Genomic DNA, 18568 nt, shown 5'->3' with positions numbered 1-18568 from the left:
TTTTTTTTTTTTTTTTTTTTTTTTCTTTTCTCAAAATATTTTATTCTGTTCAAATCTAACCAACCTTGATCAGAGATATGAGAAAAGTAGACTTTAGAATGTTGGAAAAGTAGTTTTTGCTTGCTCTCATTTGGCCATCCATAATATGAGTAAACAAATTGATGTTGTGGCTAGCCTCTGAATGTGGATACTAAATGGAATGACACAGAATTTAGAGCTAATGATTTTTGAATTTTAGATTGGAAAGAGACACATGTTATTTTACATTAGAACTTAGAACCATAAATAGACATTTATCTCATTGAGTTGGATATAATCTATACTGCATGCTGTTGTTTATTTCAGTTAACTATTCCATGCAAGGAAATATGTGCTATTACCAAAGAGAAAACTGCCCGAGTGATACCAAATGCTATACAAATAGCTACAGAAAAAGACAAATATTTTTTCACCTCTTTTGGGACTCGAGACAAAACTTTTATGATGTTGTTCAGGATTTGGCAAAATGCCCTGATGGATCAGGTAAATATTTTGTGCATATTGAAAATCTTCATTCTGTGTGATATTTTCATACCTGAAGTTTTTTCTATATAATAGATATTAAAATATCTAATTGTCTGGTATATGGCACGTCCATTGAAAAATCTCTTTTGTTACATTGAACAGATCCTTTGGTCTCATTATTTGCACTGAATTTATTAATAATAAGCACTACGAAAGGGACAGAAAGCAGCCATGAGTCAATTGAAGAAAGATGGCAATGAGAGCTAGAATTACGTGCACAATACACAATAAAAGACAGAGAGACAGCAAAATGGACAGTATAGGAGCCACAAAGAGGAAAGTGTTCATAGACAAGTCAGAAATAGCATTGGTGAATTTTAGGAAGCATGGAAATTTTGAAGGATGCAGTGTCCTGACAGCTACCAACCGATATAGGAAATGACAGAGAACATTAGAGTGCTGGAGTAAATGCTTTGCAGTTATGTCCCTTCTGTTCTGATTTCAAAACATGCCAGTGTTGAATTTGTTTTCATTTCTCCAGATTCAATAGAATTATAATGTACTGGAGTCAATTTAATTGACTTGGTTCCCTTTTACTAAAGTTTTGGTCTTGTACTAAAAGTTAAGAAATCAATATAATTTAAAAAAAATAGTAATTGATTTAAAACAATGACAAAAGCTTCTTACAGGCTAAACAAAAAGGTCAGCTTCAAGGCAAAACAAAGAATTTCCATGTTGAGTAATTTAACTTTGTTAATATCCTTCAGCAGTTGAATTGTTTCTTAAATTTGTGAAGTTGTTTGATGCTTATATATACAGTGTGATGTTGCTTGGTAACAGAATACAAACATTAAATGCAGAGAATGTATGAAAGCTGGAGAGGAATGAAACAAAATATGCTCCCCTAAGTGTATTAATATTCATCAACAACAGAGCACAGTTGAGCTGAGAGAATTGGATGGTGGAGAAAGTGGTTGAGATGTGCTATAGAGAAAACTGTGTTGGTATGAATGCATTATTCATATGGAGGTCAATAGTTGGTTAAAGAAATGCCAAATGACCCAAGTAGAAGAAACGTGCAGTATAGGGGGTACAAAGAAAGACACAGACATAAGTGGTAAATGAAGACCACAAAGTAGTCGACAAAGGACAGCAAAATGTGACAAGCTACTGTGTTTTTGAAGAGTACCCCATCAAAATCATGCAACATTGAAAAAATACATGCGGAAGATACAATGCAAATTCTTCCTTTTTTGGGGTCGATCTAATTGACTGGCCCCTCTCCTCAAAAATTTCGAGTCTTGTGCCTAGAGTAGAAAAAATTATTTAATGTTTAATTAGTGATTCGCTTTTTTTAGTTTAAGATTTTTTGGGATTTAGTTTGAATTAGAAGATATTTATATGACCACCTTATATCTACCTACGATTCTGGTGTAAACAAAGTTGTTGCCCTTGATAGCAACAAAGCTACTCTCAAGCTTAGAAGAAATGTTAAGATGCAATAAAGTTAATGAACTTGAATCATCATCATCATCATCATTATCATCATCGTCGTCGTCGTTTAACGTCGGCTTTCCATGCTGGCATGGAAACGATCAATTGATATATATACAATTTCTTGATGATAGCAAACTGGTTGAAGAGATGCTATTTTGCAGAAGTCTTGCAATGATGATAAAATACAAGGATTCTTTAAAATTGATGAATGATAAAATAAATCCAATAATGTCAGAAGTCATTGCATATATCAGTGACATTAAAGGAAGTGTCAATTAGGTAAAGAGAGTGATGACAAATATTGTTAGTTATTGCTGCATTGTACCGTCTGCAGGTTGTCTAAAGGAAATTGCTTGCATCATTTTATGCAACTATATGTCTCTATACATGGTTCAGTGGTTAGAGCATTGGGCTCACAATCATGAAGTAGTGAGTTCAATTCCTGGACCAGGCTGTGTGCTGTGTTCTCAAGCAAGACACTTTATTTCACATTGCTCCAGTTCACTCAGCTGTAGAAATGAGTTTTGACATCACTGGTGCCAAGCTGTAGCAACCTTGCTTTTCCTTTGGATAACATCGGTGGATTGGGGAGGAGAGGCTGGTATGCATGGGCAACTGCCTTGCCCAGACTTGTGACTTGAAGGGTAACTTTCTAGGTGCAATCCCATGGTCATTCATGACTGAAGGGGCTTTTTACCCTTTTACCCTATATCTCTATACTTGATTTTCTTCATGGTGAATCAGTAATTCAATCATTTGCTACAGACCAGTCTAAATTTCTTGTCAGCTACTTCGTATTTTTGGTAGCACTGTGTTCTCTGTAAAAATCTGCAAGTATTCTTTTCTATTCTAGGCACAAGGCCCGAAATTTTGGGGGAGGTGGGGCAGTCGATCAAATTGACTGCAGTACATAACTAGTATTCATTTATCGACCCCAAAAGGATGAAAGGTAAAGTCGACCTTGGTGGAATTTGAACTCAGAACGTAATTGGGAAACCACTGCTAGATGCCAAGAGGAAAATTCTGTGATTCACAGAAATGCTTTTTTTGCTTTGCTTAGTGGTTCAATACAATAACTTTCTTCACTTTGTTTGACTATCACAGTTTTGTGAAATATCAGATGATTTGTTGTCTTAATCTGTTTCAACTGAACTTAGGATGTCCTTCAATAGCCAATTCGCTGATTTGGCTAATCTTACCTTTTTGGTGTGGTCTCATTGTTGTAGAAGTTGAGTCTTGAAATGATGAGTCTATCAAAGTACTGCTTCCTATGCTCCATTAATGAAAACCTTCAAAATAATATTATACTGATATATATTATGTTTTCCACTCAAAAGTTTTAAATCTTCTCATTCATAGTTACTAATATTTCTCTGGAATCAACTCATTGTTTTCCTGTCTCAGGAAATGCTTAAATCTTTTATAAATAAGGTCTGCATGAAAATACCCCTATTTTTGTTACCACCCGAAGCAGAGGATAAACATTATCTTATAGTGTGTAATATTTTGCTATATAATGCAATTGTATTAATTATATTAATTATGTAAATATAAATATTAATTATATCTATATGTGTGTACTTTTACTTGTAGCCAATGACACCGCAAGAGCAATGGCATTGGGTTCACATCAGCTACGGAGAAGAACTTGGATTAACTTCTAGTGATGATGATTATGTTCCTCCTCCTGGTCTTGATTATTTGAGAGACCGACATATTACCAAAGAAGATGGCAGTATAGCTGGAAAGGTAAATCAATGTTATTCATAGTCTCTACATGTTTACAATATCTACATGTTTGTATTAGTTTTGTTTTCTATTCTATTGCAGTAGTCTTTTGTGGCAAATGAAGGACATTTGCTAGCAGAGCTACATGTCTTTTACTATTGGAAAAATGTAATGTAGTATATTTTTGAGTCTCTCTCTATTTTCTGAGTTTAAATCATGTTGAAGGTGACTTCTTTTCATCTGTTCAGAGTTGATAAAATATGTACAAAATTTTTCACAGAATCGATTCAGTCCATCATACTGCTTTCCTTTCAAATTTGTAGTTATTATTAAAATGTAAGAAATTGTCATTACCATTTTGTTATTATTATGGATTAGCAGAACTGTAAGAGTGTCAGACAAAAGTGTCTTGTGGTACTTCTTATGGTTCTTTACATCTCAGTTATAATGCCATTAAGGTCAGTTTTACCTTTCATCCTTTTGTGGGGCTGATAAAATACCAAACTACAAGGGTTGATATAATTGACTAGCAATTTTACTAGCCTTATGCCCGTGTTGAATACAAATATTATTTTAAAATTATAATTATTAGTTAGTTCAAATGAGAAATTTAATGAGAGTGGTGGTTATATGCTGAATAAAAGTAATGTAGTGCTGTAAGTAAATTGTAGCTTAAGAAAGGTAAACTTAGAAAGATTTGTGATGAAGAAATAAAATTAGATGTAGGAAAGTCAGGTTTTCTTGTTAAAATTGCTAAGAATAATGACCAATTGAGATAAGGTGTTTTTTTTCTCTCTCCAGATTGGGAAATAAATGTTAAATAGGTAATGATAATGGGATCTGTTACATGAGAGAATTTTTTGTGGGAATTTTTTTTTTTCCATTTATTTATATCGCTTCAAAATTTTCTGAAACTTTCCAGTTCATTGTTTCATTGGGTAAGAGACATTCTCTGAGATAGGTTAAGGTGCCACATGTTCATTAGTGCCTCATATGTTCACTTCAGCTAATGTTTGCTTCTGAATAAAATTCATATTTCTGCTTTGTATATCATATTTAATTGTTGTTTAGATGCAGAATTGCGCTAACTCTCTTGACCTACGATCAAAGGTTTTCCACCCTTGATAATTCAATTCTGTTGTTTTTTTCCTTCTTGAGCCATGCCTGGCTCATAAGAGCTGGTTTCATTGGCGTATAGGTTCCCCACCTGGGTGGGACGCTGGTCCATTGCAGGTGAGCTGCTAGATGCAGGAGGAAAGAGTGAGAGAAAATTGTGGCGAAAGAGTCAGCAGAAGTTTGCCATTACCTTCTGCCAGAGCTGTGTGGAGCTTAGGTGTTTTTGCTCATAAACACACACATCGCCAGGTCGGAGATTTGAACCTGCGATCCCTCAATCGCAAGTCCGCTGCTCTAACTACTAGGCCATGTGCCTCCACAATTCACTTCTACCCGTCCCAGTATAGTATATCATTGATTACATGAAGCAGTGTACCTTCTTTTTTTCTTTTTTTTTTCTTAAGCTAATTAGGTTTGATTTGAGAGGGATTTGGCCTCTTCTTTTAGCAGGATGAGCAACCATATAGTCTCCCTTGTCAGCATGTCTATTGTTGTTGAGGTCCATGGCAGCCTTGATTAAGCAGACCAAGTTGAAAGACATTCAGAGTCTGCAATCTTTTTAGGGATAGCAAGGACTGCATTGTCCAGTGTGGGTTTTTAAGACAATACTATATAATCTGAGGAAGATTTGTCTGGTTTTCTAGCAGGTTAAGTGACTATAGAGCAGTTGTGGACAAATTATGGCCTATGAGACTTTCTGAATGGCATGCCTAATGGGAAATTACTTCGAATTTATTTTAATAGTGTGGTCCGCCTGATAATGTGTCATGCTTTATGCAGTATGCTTTTCGGAAAAGGTTGCCCAAACTTCATATAAAGGCCTCTTCATTGGTTCTTCAGTTGATATAGTAAGATCTTTGTAAAGTGAAACCATGACTGCCTTTGATTCACAGAACTGACTACTTTTATTCACAAAGTATGGAAAATAAAAGCATTTAAACATTTTTTAAATAAAAAATTTGATTAGACAGAGGACGATGGTGGTTACATTAGCGAACACGATCGCGACGATGACGGCGGCGATCTTCACTGACAAAATCACTCTCATACTCCGTGCGTAAAATACAAAACCAACAGCTATATGTTGTAAGGGAGATAACTCTTCGTGTACAAGTAACTATTGCACCTACTAATTTCCTTTCTTTATTACTTGCTGCACGTAGATACACCAAAATAAGAAAACAGAATAAATGAATAAATAAAACAAAAAATACAACCTAATGCAGGAGCTAATATGTTGTCAATTGACCTGCTAAAAATAGCAACCAAATTTTTCTCAAATTGTACCTTGCTGTAAATGTAATAGAAAATATCTTTGTTATAGTTAATCTGGTTCACTAAAATGCTTCTTGGGTCAATAAGTTCATTTGAGAAAATAAAAATTGAAGTTGGAAATTATATTTGTTTCTGATTTTATTGGTTTCAAATTTTGGTACAAAGCCAGCAGTTTTGTGGGAGGAGATAAGTTAATTACATTGACTCTAGTGTTCAATTGGTACTTATTTTATCAATCCTGAATGGATGAAAGACAAAATCAACCTCATTGGAATTTGAACTTAGGTTATGAAGATGGATGAAATGCCACTATTTTGCCTAGCATGCTAATGATTCTGCTAGCTCACCACCTTGTTAAGCTTGAAGTTATTGCTCTGTATTTCTTTAACTATTTCCGTTGAGAAGGAGAGCTAGTGTCCATAATATTTTCAGCAGTATCTGTATCAGTGAACAGAGACAACTAAATGAATTTAGTTCATAAAAACTTTATATTATGTAAGATTAAAATATGTTTATAATATTCATAATCTGGCTTATACTTCGATTGTCTCCCTTACAAAAATTTAACTCTACTATATCAAAATACTTATTAGGATTTAGAGACAGTAGCATTAGTAGTTGTGTGGGGGCCTGAGCTGTAACACTGCATCTACCATTTGTTAGTGATTCCCTACTCCTCACAGATGACACCTTTGCACTGCTCAAGTGACAACTCTCCAACCCATGGATCTGCTTAGGTAGTCATTTCTGGCAAGAGTTTTACAAGGTTGGTTTGCAAATTCTAACTCAACCCCTTTCACTCACCTTTTCTGATATGCAGAAGAAACTTTGGGTCTATTCTTTGGCATGCCAGTCACCACACAACATATACCTGATTTTTTTTTTTTTTCCTTTTCTATGTAGTTGTATAAAGCTGTTACTGTTTGTTTTCATTGAAATGACTCCATGGAAGTCACTTATGAACATTCTTCATATATTAAATTCATGTATTCTGCTTCCAAATAGAATATTAGCTTCTAAAATAAGGCTGCAAGCTGGCAGAAACGTTAGCATGCCGGACGAAATGCTTAGTGGCATTTCTTCTGCCACTACATTCTGAGTTCAAATTCCGCCGAAGTCGACTTTGCCTTTCATCTTTTCGGGGTCGATAAATTAAGTACCAGTTACGCATTGGGGTCGATGTAATTGACTTAATCCATTTGTGTCATTGTTTGTCCCCTCTGTGTGTAGCCCCTTGTGGGCAGTAAAGAAATAAGAATATTAGCTTCTAAACTTTTCATATTCAGCATCTTTAGGTATCTGTTGAAAATCATGAAAGCAACTGTAAATTTATTCTGCAAAAATGGATATTTCTGATTCTACTGAAGACTGTTTTGTTGCACATCAATTATCATCATCATCATCATCATTTAATGTCCTTTTTTTCCATGCTGGCATGGGTTGGACAGTTTGACCAGGGCTGATAGTCTGGAAGGCTGCACCAGACTCCAGTCTGATTTGGCATGGTTTTCCATGGCTGGATACCCTTCCTGACGCCAGTCACTCTGAGTGTGTAATGGGTGCTTTTACATGCCACCAGCATGGCTGCCAATTTGTGTGACATCGGTATCTGTCACAACTTCGATTTCGCTTGGTTTGATGGGTCTTCTCAAGTACGATATAATGCCAAAGGTTTCAGTCATTGCCTCTGTGAAGCCCAACACTCAAAAGGAATTCAGCCACTTTGCCTCCGGGAGTCCCAATGCTTGAAAGGAACTCAGCCACTTTATCTCTGCGAGGCTGAATGCTTGAAAGGTGTTCTTTACATGCCACCAACATGGGTGCACTTGGCTTGATTAGTCCTCTCAAGCACAGCACATCTCCAAAGGTTTCAGTCACTAGTCATTGCCTCTGTGAGCTCAAAGTTCAAAGATCGTGCTTCACTACCTCGTTCCATGTCTTTCTTGGTCTACCTCTACCATAGGTTCCCTCTACTGTTAGAGATCGGCACTTCTTTACATAGCTGTCCTTGTCCATATGCATCACATGACCATACCAGTGCAGTCGTCTCACTTGCACACTACACCTGATGCCTCTTATGCCTAACTTTTCTCTCATGCACACTGTCGAACATACACACTGACATTGCACATCCAGTGAAGCATACTGGCTTCATTTTTTTCAAGCCTAGCTTATCCTTGGCTGTGACAGCTCATGTTTCACTGCTATGCAGCATAGCTGTTTGCATACAAGCTTCAAACAATCTGCCTTTCACTCTGAGAGAGAGGTCCTTTGTTGCCAGCAGGGGTAGGAGTTCCCTAAACTTTACCCATCCTAATCTTATTCTCACAGTTACGCTCTCGGTGCACCCACGTCCACTACCAGTAGATAGCTTCCATTAGGAAGCTATCTACTATCTCTAGCTTTTCCCCTTGGCAGTTGATGGAGTCTGTTTTCTGCCCATTTTCAGTGTTTATTTTACCTGTGCAACTTCTGCATACAAGAGCTAGTTTCCCTGTTAACTTTACCCTGATATATCCAAAGCTTACACTAGGTGCATCTTATGCAATTTCTACCTACACCTTTTCTACAATTGAGCAGGGCCATCTACCTGAAGGGATTTATGATTTGTCTGCCTTCCTACTTACTATGACTTTGGTTTTTTCTATGTTAACTCTAAGGCCCTTTGATTCTAGACCTTGCTTCCATACCTGAAACTTCTCTAGTTCAAGTAGTGATTCAGCTATAAGAGCAAGGTCATCAACATAGAGGAGCTTCCAGGGGTAACCTGTCTTGAACTCCTCTGTTATTGCCTGAAGGACTATGATGAACAAGAGGGGGCTGAGCACCAATCCTTGGTGAACCCCTACTTGTACCCTGAATTCTTCACTATACTTATTGCCAACCCTCACCTTACTGGTAGCATCCTTGTACATAGCTTGTACAGCTCTCACCAACCACTCGTCTGTCCCTTGTTTCCACATTGGCTCCCAAATAAGGGATCAGGAGACCCAGTCAAAGGCTTTCGCCAAGTCAACAAAGGCAAAGTACAGAGGTTTATCTTTGGCTATGTATTTCTTCTGCAGCTGCCTCACCAAAAATATAGCGTCAGTGGTGCTTCTCCCTGGCACAAAACCACACTGCATCTTGTCTAAACTAACTCTCTCCCTAATTGTTTGTCTCTCTTAAATACCTACTATAAGAATATTTGTTACTTAATCAAAGTGACCAGTGTTTAATTAGATAGAATTTCTTTTGATAAACATTATATTTCTGGTCATTTTCCTTTGGGCTGAGGAAGGCTGTTCTAGATTTTCAGTACTAGTTCTTGTGATTCCTTTTAGATAAATTTGGTACTTAAATGAAGCAGGCCAAGTAACTATATTGTGTCTTCAAAAGACACCATTTCGAGCGTGGCCGTTTTCGTGCGGGTGACACGTAAAAGCACCCACTACACTCTCTGAGTGGTTGGCGTTAGGAAGGGCATCCAGCTGTAGAAACTCTGCCAAATTAGACTGGAGCCTGGTGTTGCCATCCGGTTTCACCAGTCCTCAGTCAAATCGTCCAACCCATGCTAGCATGGAAAGCGGACGTTAAACGATGATGATGATGATGATGATTTACACACAAAATTTGTTTATTTTGTAGAGTAGACTTTGTTAGCTCTACTTCAGTATTTGTGTTGGAAGCAAAGGTAAAGTAAACGTAGGTGGTAAAGGCTTAACATCTGGAACCATATGAACTTTGTAGGAGGAAGGAATTGGAGATTATCCTAAATTGGAAGTGATGTACACAGCTGCATTTAGGCTGTTTACCAAATGAAAATTAGTAACTCAGTTTGTGATGTAGGCGAGATATATCCCACCTCCCCATCATCATTTTTCATTTTTGTTTTTTTGTTTTTTTGAAACAGATGTGAATAACTAGAATAATATAATAGTAAACTAATAAATAATTAATATTCAGCAAATGGGATTAGTCTTTAAAATTGTGTTGCTGATCAATAATACTTCAAAATACATTAATTAAAAATACAACTAGTTCATTTCCAGCCATGGTTATGTGATTGAGAACTTTGCTTCCTGACCACATGGTTTCAGGTTCAGTCGCTCTGCATGGTACTATATATAAATAACTTTTACTGTAACCATGACTGACCAAAACTTTGTAAGTCGATTTGGTTGATGGAAGCAGATGAAGCGTGTCGTGTGTGTGTGTGTGTGTGTGTGTTTCTTTTGTGTTTGTAGACAATGATTTCCTGCTGGTATCATTGGTTTGCAGTCCACCATGAACATATTCAGGCTTCTTGTCTTCACATGCTGTGTGACCTTTGTTAACAAATGGCTCCTTAAATGGTGTTATTTCTTTCCTGTTACCAGCATAAGCCTTATCCAGATTATTATTGCTTAATTGGCTAGGAGATTATTACCTCACTTGGAAATGAGTTGGAGTTACTGACAGGAAAGATTTCCAGCTTTAATAAAACTCTGCCTCAACATGCTCTTGTCTGACCTTTGCAAGGAAAACTAGATATTAAAATGATGATGATAACATATATGATCTTAACAAACTAAACTGTAAGTTGATTTTTATTGAAGGTAAGATGTTCCCAAGCTAATGTACATGCAGTTTAGATGTTTCCTTAATCTTTCTTTTCTGCTTTGACCGAGTCCAAGACCTTTGGCAATATACTGTATTTGAGAAGATCTGTCAAACCAAATGAAATCGTGGTTGTGGCCAATGCTAGTGTCACATAACTGGCACTTGTGCTGGTGGCACATAAAAGCATCTTTCGAGTGTTGGGTCTCACGGAGGCAATGACGAATGAGCAAAATCTTTGGCATTATTCCGTGCTTGAGAAGAAGACCCATCAAACCAAGTAAAGTCGTAGTCGTGACAGATACTGGTGTCATGCAAATGGCACCCATGCCAGTGGGATTTAAAAACACCCATTGTACTCTCGGAGTGGTTGCCATTAGGAAGGGCATCCAGCCATAGAAACCATGCCAAATCAGACTCGAGTCTGGTGCAGCTTCCAGCTTGCCAGCCCTGGTCAAACTGTCCAACACATACCAGCATGGACAATGAATGTTAAATGATGATAATGATGATGAGGATGATGACGACAACGACGACGATGCATTCACCATTAGTTCTCTATGTCTCATCTACTCATGCTACAATGATTCTTGCCCCTCTAAATTAACAAACTGTGGTTCTCTGGGTGTTCCATACTCCCCCTGCATTTTCCACCTCTAATATGTTTTGCATCCTCAAACTATGTTCTAAAACTCTTCTTTTTCCTCAATATTTCCCCTCCAAAGCTGCAACCTTTTGAAATATCTCCCTGTTTGACCTATAGATATCCCATGCTTTCTGTTTCTTGTTAAGAGTCCATAGAAATAATCAAATATCTGACTGTATAAACTATAGTCTAGTTTAACATTTACTATATTATATAAGTGGCTATGCTAATTTAACATCATTGCTACTTCATATATATATATATATATATATATATATATGGGGAGATGCTCAAAGAAATATGAAAGTATGAATATTTTATTTCTAATCAAATCACTTTAGTTCTTGCTAAAATTTTATGCATACAACATTCTAGAAAGTTATTCAGTCTCTTTTCTAAAATAAGAACTTAAGGTTGTTTTGTCACCAACAAGCAAAAATTAATATCATTGTATATTATCATTTGAAGAAATTAAAGGTCAATTGATATGAATTATTAGATTCAACTTCAAAAAGTTTGAAATATGTCTCTAAATCTAATATGTCTAGAATGTCAGTTCTTTAATAATATTAAATGTCGGGCTAAATGCCATCATATATAGGTTTATTTTTGTCAGTGTCATCATTGCTACTGGCATGGTCGTTGTCATCATCATCATTATTCTAATACCATTTTAGTAGTTGAGGTGAGCTGATGGTAAGAAAAATTGCTAATATTATTGCAAGCTTTGTAATGTATTTTTAGTTAACAAACATAGTGATACCTGTACAATTATACTATATTAAAAATTTAGTCTTTTGCAAATGTTCTTGATTTATTTAGGATAGTACGTGTATTTCCTGGTTAGTTATTCTACCTTAACCTAGGACCAAAATAATAAGTTTGGAAAAGTGTTTTCCTATTTTGCTGTATATTAAAATCAAGTTTACACAATCTGCTGAAGTTTGTACTTAGTGACATTTTTTCTAAATACCTTTCCTTTCTAAAAGTCATATATTGAGTTTATTTACTAATTGTTTCACTGGGTTCACAGTATATTGCTTGTACCAAGGTTATAATTCTGGCTACTCATTAAGCCATATATCTTCTTCTGAAGTACATATCTCTTATATCTAAAAGTGCAGTTATGGCAGCTGTCTACTTCATTTGGGCAAAATAAAGTATTCAGTCTTCCTAAAACCACCTCACACATTTCTGTGCTGAAACTCTATATTTTCTATTAAAAATGATTAAATTTAAAAAATCACTTTTTAATTTTGCCTCAAATTTTCATCTTAAAAAAGACAATGTAGCCTCCCTTTTATTTCTGTTATCCCTTCAAATATGTACTCGTCAAAAACCTGCATTTTTAAAGGAATGTCATAGTGTCACAAAACAAATACATAAAGAAAGGCATTGAATTGTTTGTACTCAATGATGCACAGAAATAATGGTTTCAAATTTTGCCTCAAGGGCAGCAATTTTGGGGAAGGGGATGAGTTGATTACATCAGCCCAGTCTTCAACTGGTACTTATTTTATCGACCCCAAAAAGGATGAACGGCAAAGTCAACCTTGGTGGAATTTGAACTCAGAATGGAACAACGGGCAAAATACCGCTAAGCATTTTCATCCAGCGTGCTAACGATTCTGCCAGCTCCGCCTTAATGATGCATGGTAATAATGTTTCAGTTCTCTGTCTTGCTACAGCAAATGTATTGTCTTGGAATAAGGCACATAACTCCACTCAGCTCAGTTTGCCTAGCTCACAAAATGGTTGATCAATTTTAGGTTGATGCTTTTCATTGAAAATGGTATCGAGTTGTACAATCAGTTGTTCCCACATTGTGCAACTATCCAAATTTGCCAAAACATGGGGAAATGAATGTCGAGCAGCATGTCTTCATGTATACATACATAAATATGCTACAGACACACACACACATACACACACACACACACACACACACACACACACACACACACACACACACACACACACACACACACACACACACATATATAAACTTAGAAACTTAGATAAACTTAGATATGTTTCGACCAAAGATTGGTCCAGGCCATGTCTAACTTAATATCACCACCTGATAGGATTATCTAAATCCTGTTTAAATGAATACACATTATGGATACGTATATACCTTAGAACATCCAAGTGAGATGCAGGCTCTCTAGGAGGACAGTAACTGTGAAAAAGACTTAGCTCAAACTGTGATGAACTGTCCAACCCATTTTATCATGGGAAGTAGATGAAATCACATCTCACTCACTCACTCACTCTCTCTCCAGTACATACATATGTATGCATGCGTGCGTACGTATGTACATATATATACATATATACATACAACCCTTGTTTTCTTTATTGGATGAGGTTGTCTTTCATACACTGTAACTGAAAATGAATGGTCACAGCAATCTGCTTGATTTGGAGCTTAACAACAACTATAACAGGATGTGGCTTCTTTGAAGCTAATCTATGTATTCAGTTATGAGTCATCTCCAAATTTTCAACTGATCTCCACTTTTTTTTTATTGTTTGTGTTCTTTGCTGTGTACATTTATCAAAATATTTATAGTCATTACTCACACTGCTCCCATGATCATCAATCAAATATTATTTTCTCATTAGTCTTCTAATCTTTGGTTAGTTCTCCTTCCGTTGATTCTCAGATCATGACGTGGGTTTTTTTTTTTTTAACATCACACCATACTTGTAAAAGTTTAATCATCTTTCTTGTTATTGTAACAGAAATTGTTGTTTTTAGAGCTGTTCTACTCTGATATTTATTTGCTTTAACTTCATAGCAGAAGATTGGGGGAATCATTAGTGTGTCAGACAAAATAATGCCTTGTGGTATTTCTTCCATCCCTTTACATTTTGAGTTCAGTTCCCACTGAGGTTCATCACCATCATCATTTAACGTCCACTCTTTTTACTGGCATGGGATGAACAGCTTGACAAGAACTGGTAAGGCCAAGGACTGCAGCAGGTTCCACAGTCTGTTTTGGCTTGGTTTCAATGGCTGGATGCCCTTCCTAATGCCAACCACTCCACAGGTGGCACTAACACCAGTGCTTTTTATGTGGCACCTTGGTCTTAGGATCTCAACTGTATTGTAATGGGCATAGTCTTCTCAAATACAGCAGTGTGCCACATATCTCAGTCTTCTGTCATCTCCTTTGTAAGGCTCTGTGTTTTCAGATCAGCCTTCAAAAACTTCATTCATGCCTTCCTGGGATGACCAGTCAAGTCCTGGAGTTGGGTAGAGGCTATCATCAACTGTCAAGAGTATCAACTAACCCCATCCTTCTTAAAATTATTGACCTTGTACCTAAATCAGACACCATTATTTTCTTTAACTTTCCAATCAAGCTGCTTTGAAGAATTTTTGGCTTATTATATTTGTAATTGGTATTTCTGGAATACTGAAAATTTAGTAACCCATTTGTTTTGTTTGCTGAAACTTATAAATAATGCGGAAGCAACATGTGATGGAATTGATCTATTGCTATGATATTATAAGGTATCTAAGAAACAAGATAAGTCAAAGCACCTAACTATCATATATATTATTCTATGGACTTTAAGGAAGTAAGTGATGCTTAAATATCTTCCTAGTTAATAATTGTTAGTTGCTTCTTACAATCAGGTTATGTCTGTTTTACTTAATAATATTGTTGGCTTAGTAATAATGTAAAAAAAAAATAGTTAAAGAAATTTTTTTCAGGTTAATACTTGTTTGTTTTGATTAGATTTAAATTTCCCTACATTAAATCAGACTGACTTTTGGTTATTGTTAAAAAGTTGAGTCCTGGTAGGATTTGTCAAAAAGTGGGTTGTGGTAAAAAAGAGAGAGAGAAAAGTTTTGAAAGCATAATAGGAAAAAAAAAATATATATAATGTCCTTTGTGATATTTTGTTTGGTTTTGCTGATGAAAGTGTATTATTTTTAAATTAAGAAACAATAGAAATTTAATAAACAAATCATTACTATTGATAAAAGAGTTTTCAGTGTTTTGTATCCAGTTTCAATACTGTGGTCACTAGTTCAAAATAGCCATTGTCTCTTCTTTTGGTGACATGTAAAGCACTAGAGAATGTAGGATTAAATTCTTTGCACTATTTTGTTATATCTATTTATATTCTATGTTGAAATACCATTGGATTCAATAAAACAATTACTAGCAATGGTCATCAAGCTATAGAAACCATGCCAAGGTAGACACTGGAGCACAATGCAGTCCTTGAGCCCATCAGTATGTCAGAATGGAACATGGACATTAAACGATGATTATGATGATGATGATGATGAATATACTGTAAGTCAGTTCAACTTTATGTAAGAATTCTGTATTATGGCAATGTGTTGGCAGATCTGATGAGCTGTCAGATTAATTGTCTTATAGCATTTAGTTTTGCCTTGTTTACAAAAGTTTAAATACTGATGGATTGACTTTGTGCTTCGTCTCTTCAAAATTGATAAAATAGTAGCGTTGTCAATTTATTTAATGCCTCACTTTTGCAAAAGTTGGTATTGTGCCTAGTCAAAATAAATTATTTTTATTGTTTTTCTTCATTAATACAATAAGCAGAAAATATGAAAAAGTAAGTCTGTAGCTTTTAAACTTAAAGGTTGTAATAGTTATAACATTTTAAAATCCATCTCAATAAAGAATTTAAATTCCTGCTATAGTGTAATCACCACCATTGCTATCATTTCTGCTACCACTATCATCAAAACCTTACCTATAGTCACCATCAGCATCACAAATTCTATCACCATATTACTGCTGCCTCTTTCACTGTCTGCAACCAATATTCCCCTCACCATTAGTTGCCACTATCATTATCACCACTGTCAACAACACTGCTAACATCACAATAATTACTCTTACCAGTATTGGCATCACCTTTTCCTCTCACTCTAAAAAAAAGTTCCATAAAATTTATGCAGCTTATGCTAATGTCAAGTGAACACAAAGAAAATAGGGTTTATTTATCAGTTCAGCATGGTACAAATAGCTAGATATGTAGAATATACAACAACATTAAATCTAAAAGTTAGTTGGCACACAAAATAGTGTGTTTGATTGATTTATTAGATATATCTTTCAAATCCTGCTGGGGTTAATTTTTACCTTCCACCCTTCTGGGATCAATAAATAAAGTGCCAATCAAGTATTGTGTCAGTCTCTTTCTCCCCACCCATCTCTTTCTCCCCACCCATCTCTTTCTCCCCCCCCCCCTCTGAGTCAGCTACACTGTTCTGTGAGGATGTTGTGGGAGACCATTCATAATGTTTTTTCCCTCTAAGAAATACTGTAGGTTTGAGTTAGGGGCACGTAACTTCTACTCATACAACTTGCTATAAAAACAGTCTAAAGAAACGAGAAAATAAGTATGATCATGTGTTGTATAGCAAACCAGTTTTTTAAAAAAATGTAATATATTAAATTGTTAATTAGTTGATCTTAATGCAGTAGGAACACAGTGTAACTCTTGTAATTCTAATAAATATTTTTTTCCTCTTCCTTGCTAGTTTAGATAGGTTGAATTTGCAATATTGTATCACTTTGGAATTGTGAAAAAAAAAAATTGTATAAAACCATTTTTGTAATTATTTATTTTATATTTTATATGAGTTTGTGATTGAGTATGACTGGTTACAAGTTTCCAATAGGCTAATTATTGCTTCATTGTATTTTTTTTTATGAAGAGAGACAAGGGAGTGTCTTTAGCTCAATACTCAATATTGCCAGGGGTGTCATTCAGTTTTTTTTTTGTTTTATATAGTTTACCAATATATGTATATATATATATATATATATATATATATATATATAGTGAAACATTACACACACTACATATGTATTAAGAACTTCTGCATGGTTTCTGTCTTACCAAATTCCATTTGGTGTGTATTGGTCAACCCAATGCACAAGGTTCTGTACAGTAGTATTGAACCTGGTACCACGTGTTTGCAAAGTGAGCTTCTTAACCATACAGCCATGCCTGCACACATACCTAGTTACCATAGTGATTATCTCGGTTGCTATCTTTTTCGAAAGGAGATTTAAAAACTCAGTCTATCCATATTCATAATACATATGAAGCTTTATTTGCTCTCAGGGGAAGAAAAATATAAAAGTATGTCATTCTACTATAATATAAAAATTATCTAAGTAATTTATTTATTAATAATATAGCAGGGCTTGACATGCTTAGATAGTTCATCCTTTTGTTTCCTCAGTTGGCTATTGTTAATGTAGCTGCATTGTTTCATTTTTTATTTTTTATTTTATCCACTGCTGTAAGTCACTGTATAAAATTATTATTAAATCTCCAGCATTCTAGTACACTAAGCAAGTGGACGATAATAGGATAATCTGTAATTGGCTCTGTCATCTTTTGATCAATATTTTCTATGACCAAACCCAGTTTAAGAAACATCCACATAGTGTGTATACCTACATTTGAACTTGAGCTCATTAACTGCTATACTTTTTTTCTTCTTTCGTCCAGCTACTAAATTTAATTTGGTATTTCACTTGTTTTTTTTTTGTACTCTGTGTAATGTGTTCTTGGTATTACATCACTGACTTGTATGGCTTATTTTCATGCTGCGTTCAATTGTTTTCCCTATCATAACACCAAGGCAAAACTAAGTGAACACTAGAAGCAATTGTAAAAAAAAAACTCCTGTCAATTTGTAGACTGGGAAAGACTTAACGCGGTATCAATCAACCCCACCCCACCTAGCAGAGTGGCGGAGAGGGGGGAAAAAAAGACGAGAGAAATTTAATTAATGAAACTGTGGATTAAGAAAGCAAAGGATGTTAAGATTTGCTGTAAGATGTTACTGTTGTAAAAAAGTGAAACCTGTGATTTGGAATAACAAAAAGAAATGCCTACTGACAGTTGCTAGAGCCTGCCTATTTACTTGATATTATTGCAATTGATGGTTGGTGTTTATCTGACCGTTTTCAACTATAGTCCGTGATAATACTGCTTGTTGCTAACTGTTTGTCTTCAGCGTGCCTGCCTCTTACTCTTTTACTTTGGAAATACTTTAGTCTCACTTTTTCTTTGTTTATTTTCATATTTTTTCTTCTACTGTTTCCTATCCAAAGAACACACTACTACCACCTTTCATACTGCCTGAAATCATTTTTATAAACTGATTTAAAACATAACTCTACACACACACATCCACACACATAAATA

At 35.5% G+C, this 18568-nt stretch overlaps 1 protein-coding gene across 9 annotated transcripts in view; it reads left to right on the top strand.

Moving 5' to 3' along the window:
* The window catches only part of LOC106868342 (protein Aster-B), a 264262-nt gene that overhangs the window by 160401 nt on the left and 85293 nt on the right, over positions 1–18568 (top strand). For all 9 annotated transcript variants that reach the window (XM_014913557.2, XM_014913556.2, XM_014913555.2 and 6 more), the window contains 2 exons: positions 346–522; positions 3595–3750. In XM_014913557.2, coding sequence (XP_014769043.1) covers positions 346–522; positions 3595–3750 — 333 coding nt within the window. The remainder of the gene's footprint in view (positions 1–345; positions 523–3594; positions 3751–18568) is intronic.

This window comes from Octopus bimaculoides, chromosome 5, assembly GCF_001194135.2.
Source record: "Octopus bimaculoides isolate UCB-OBI-ISO-001 chromosome 5, ASM119413v2, whole genome shotgun sequence".
Classification (NCBI taxonomy): Eukaryota; Metazoa; Mollusca; class Cephalopoda; order Octopoda; family Octopodidae; genus Octopus; species Octopus bimaculoides.
This window is presented reverse-complemented; position numbering and strand designations above follow the sequence as displayed.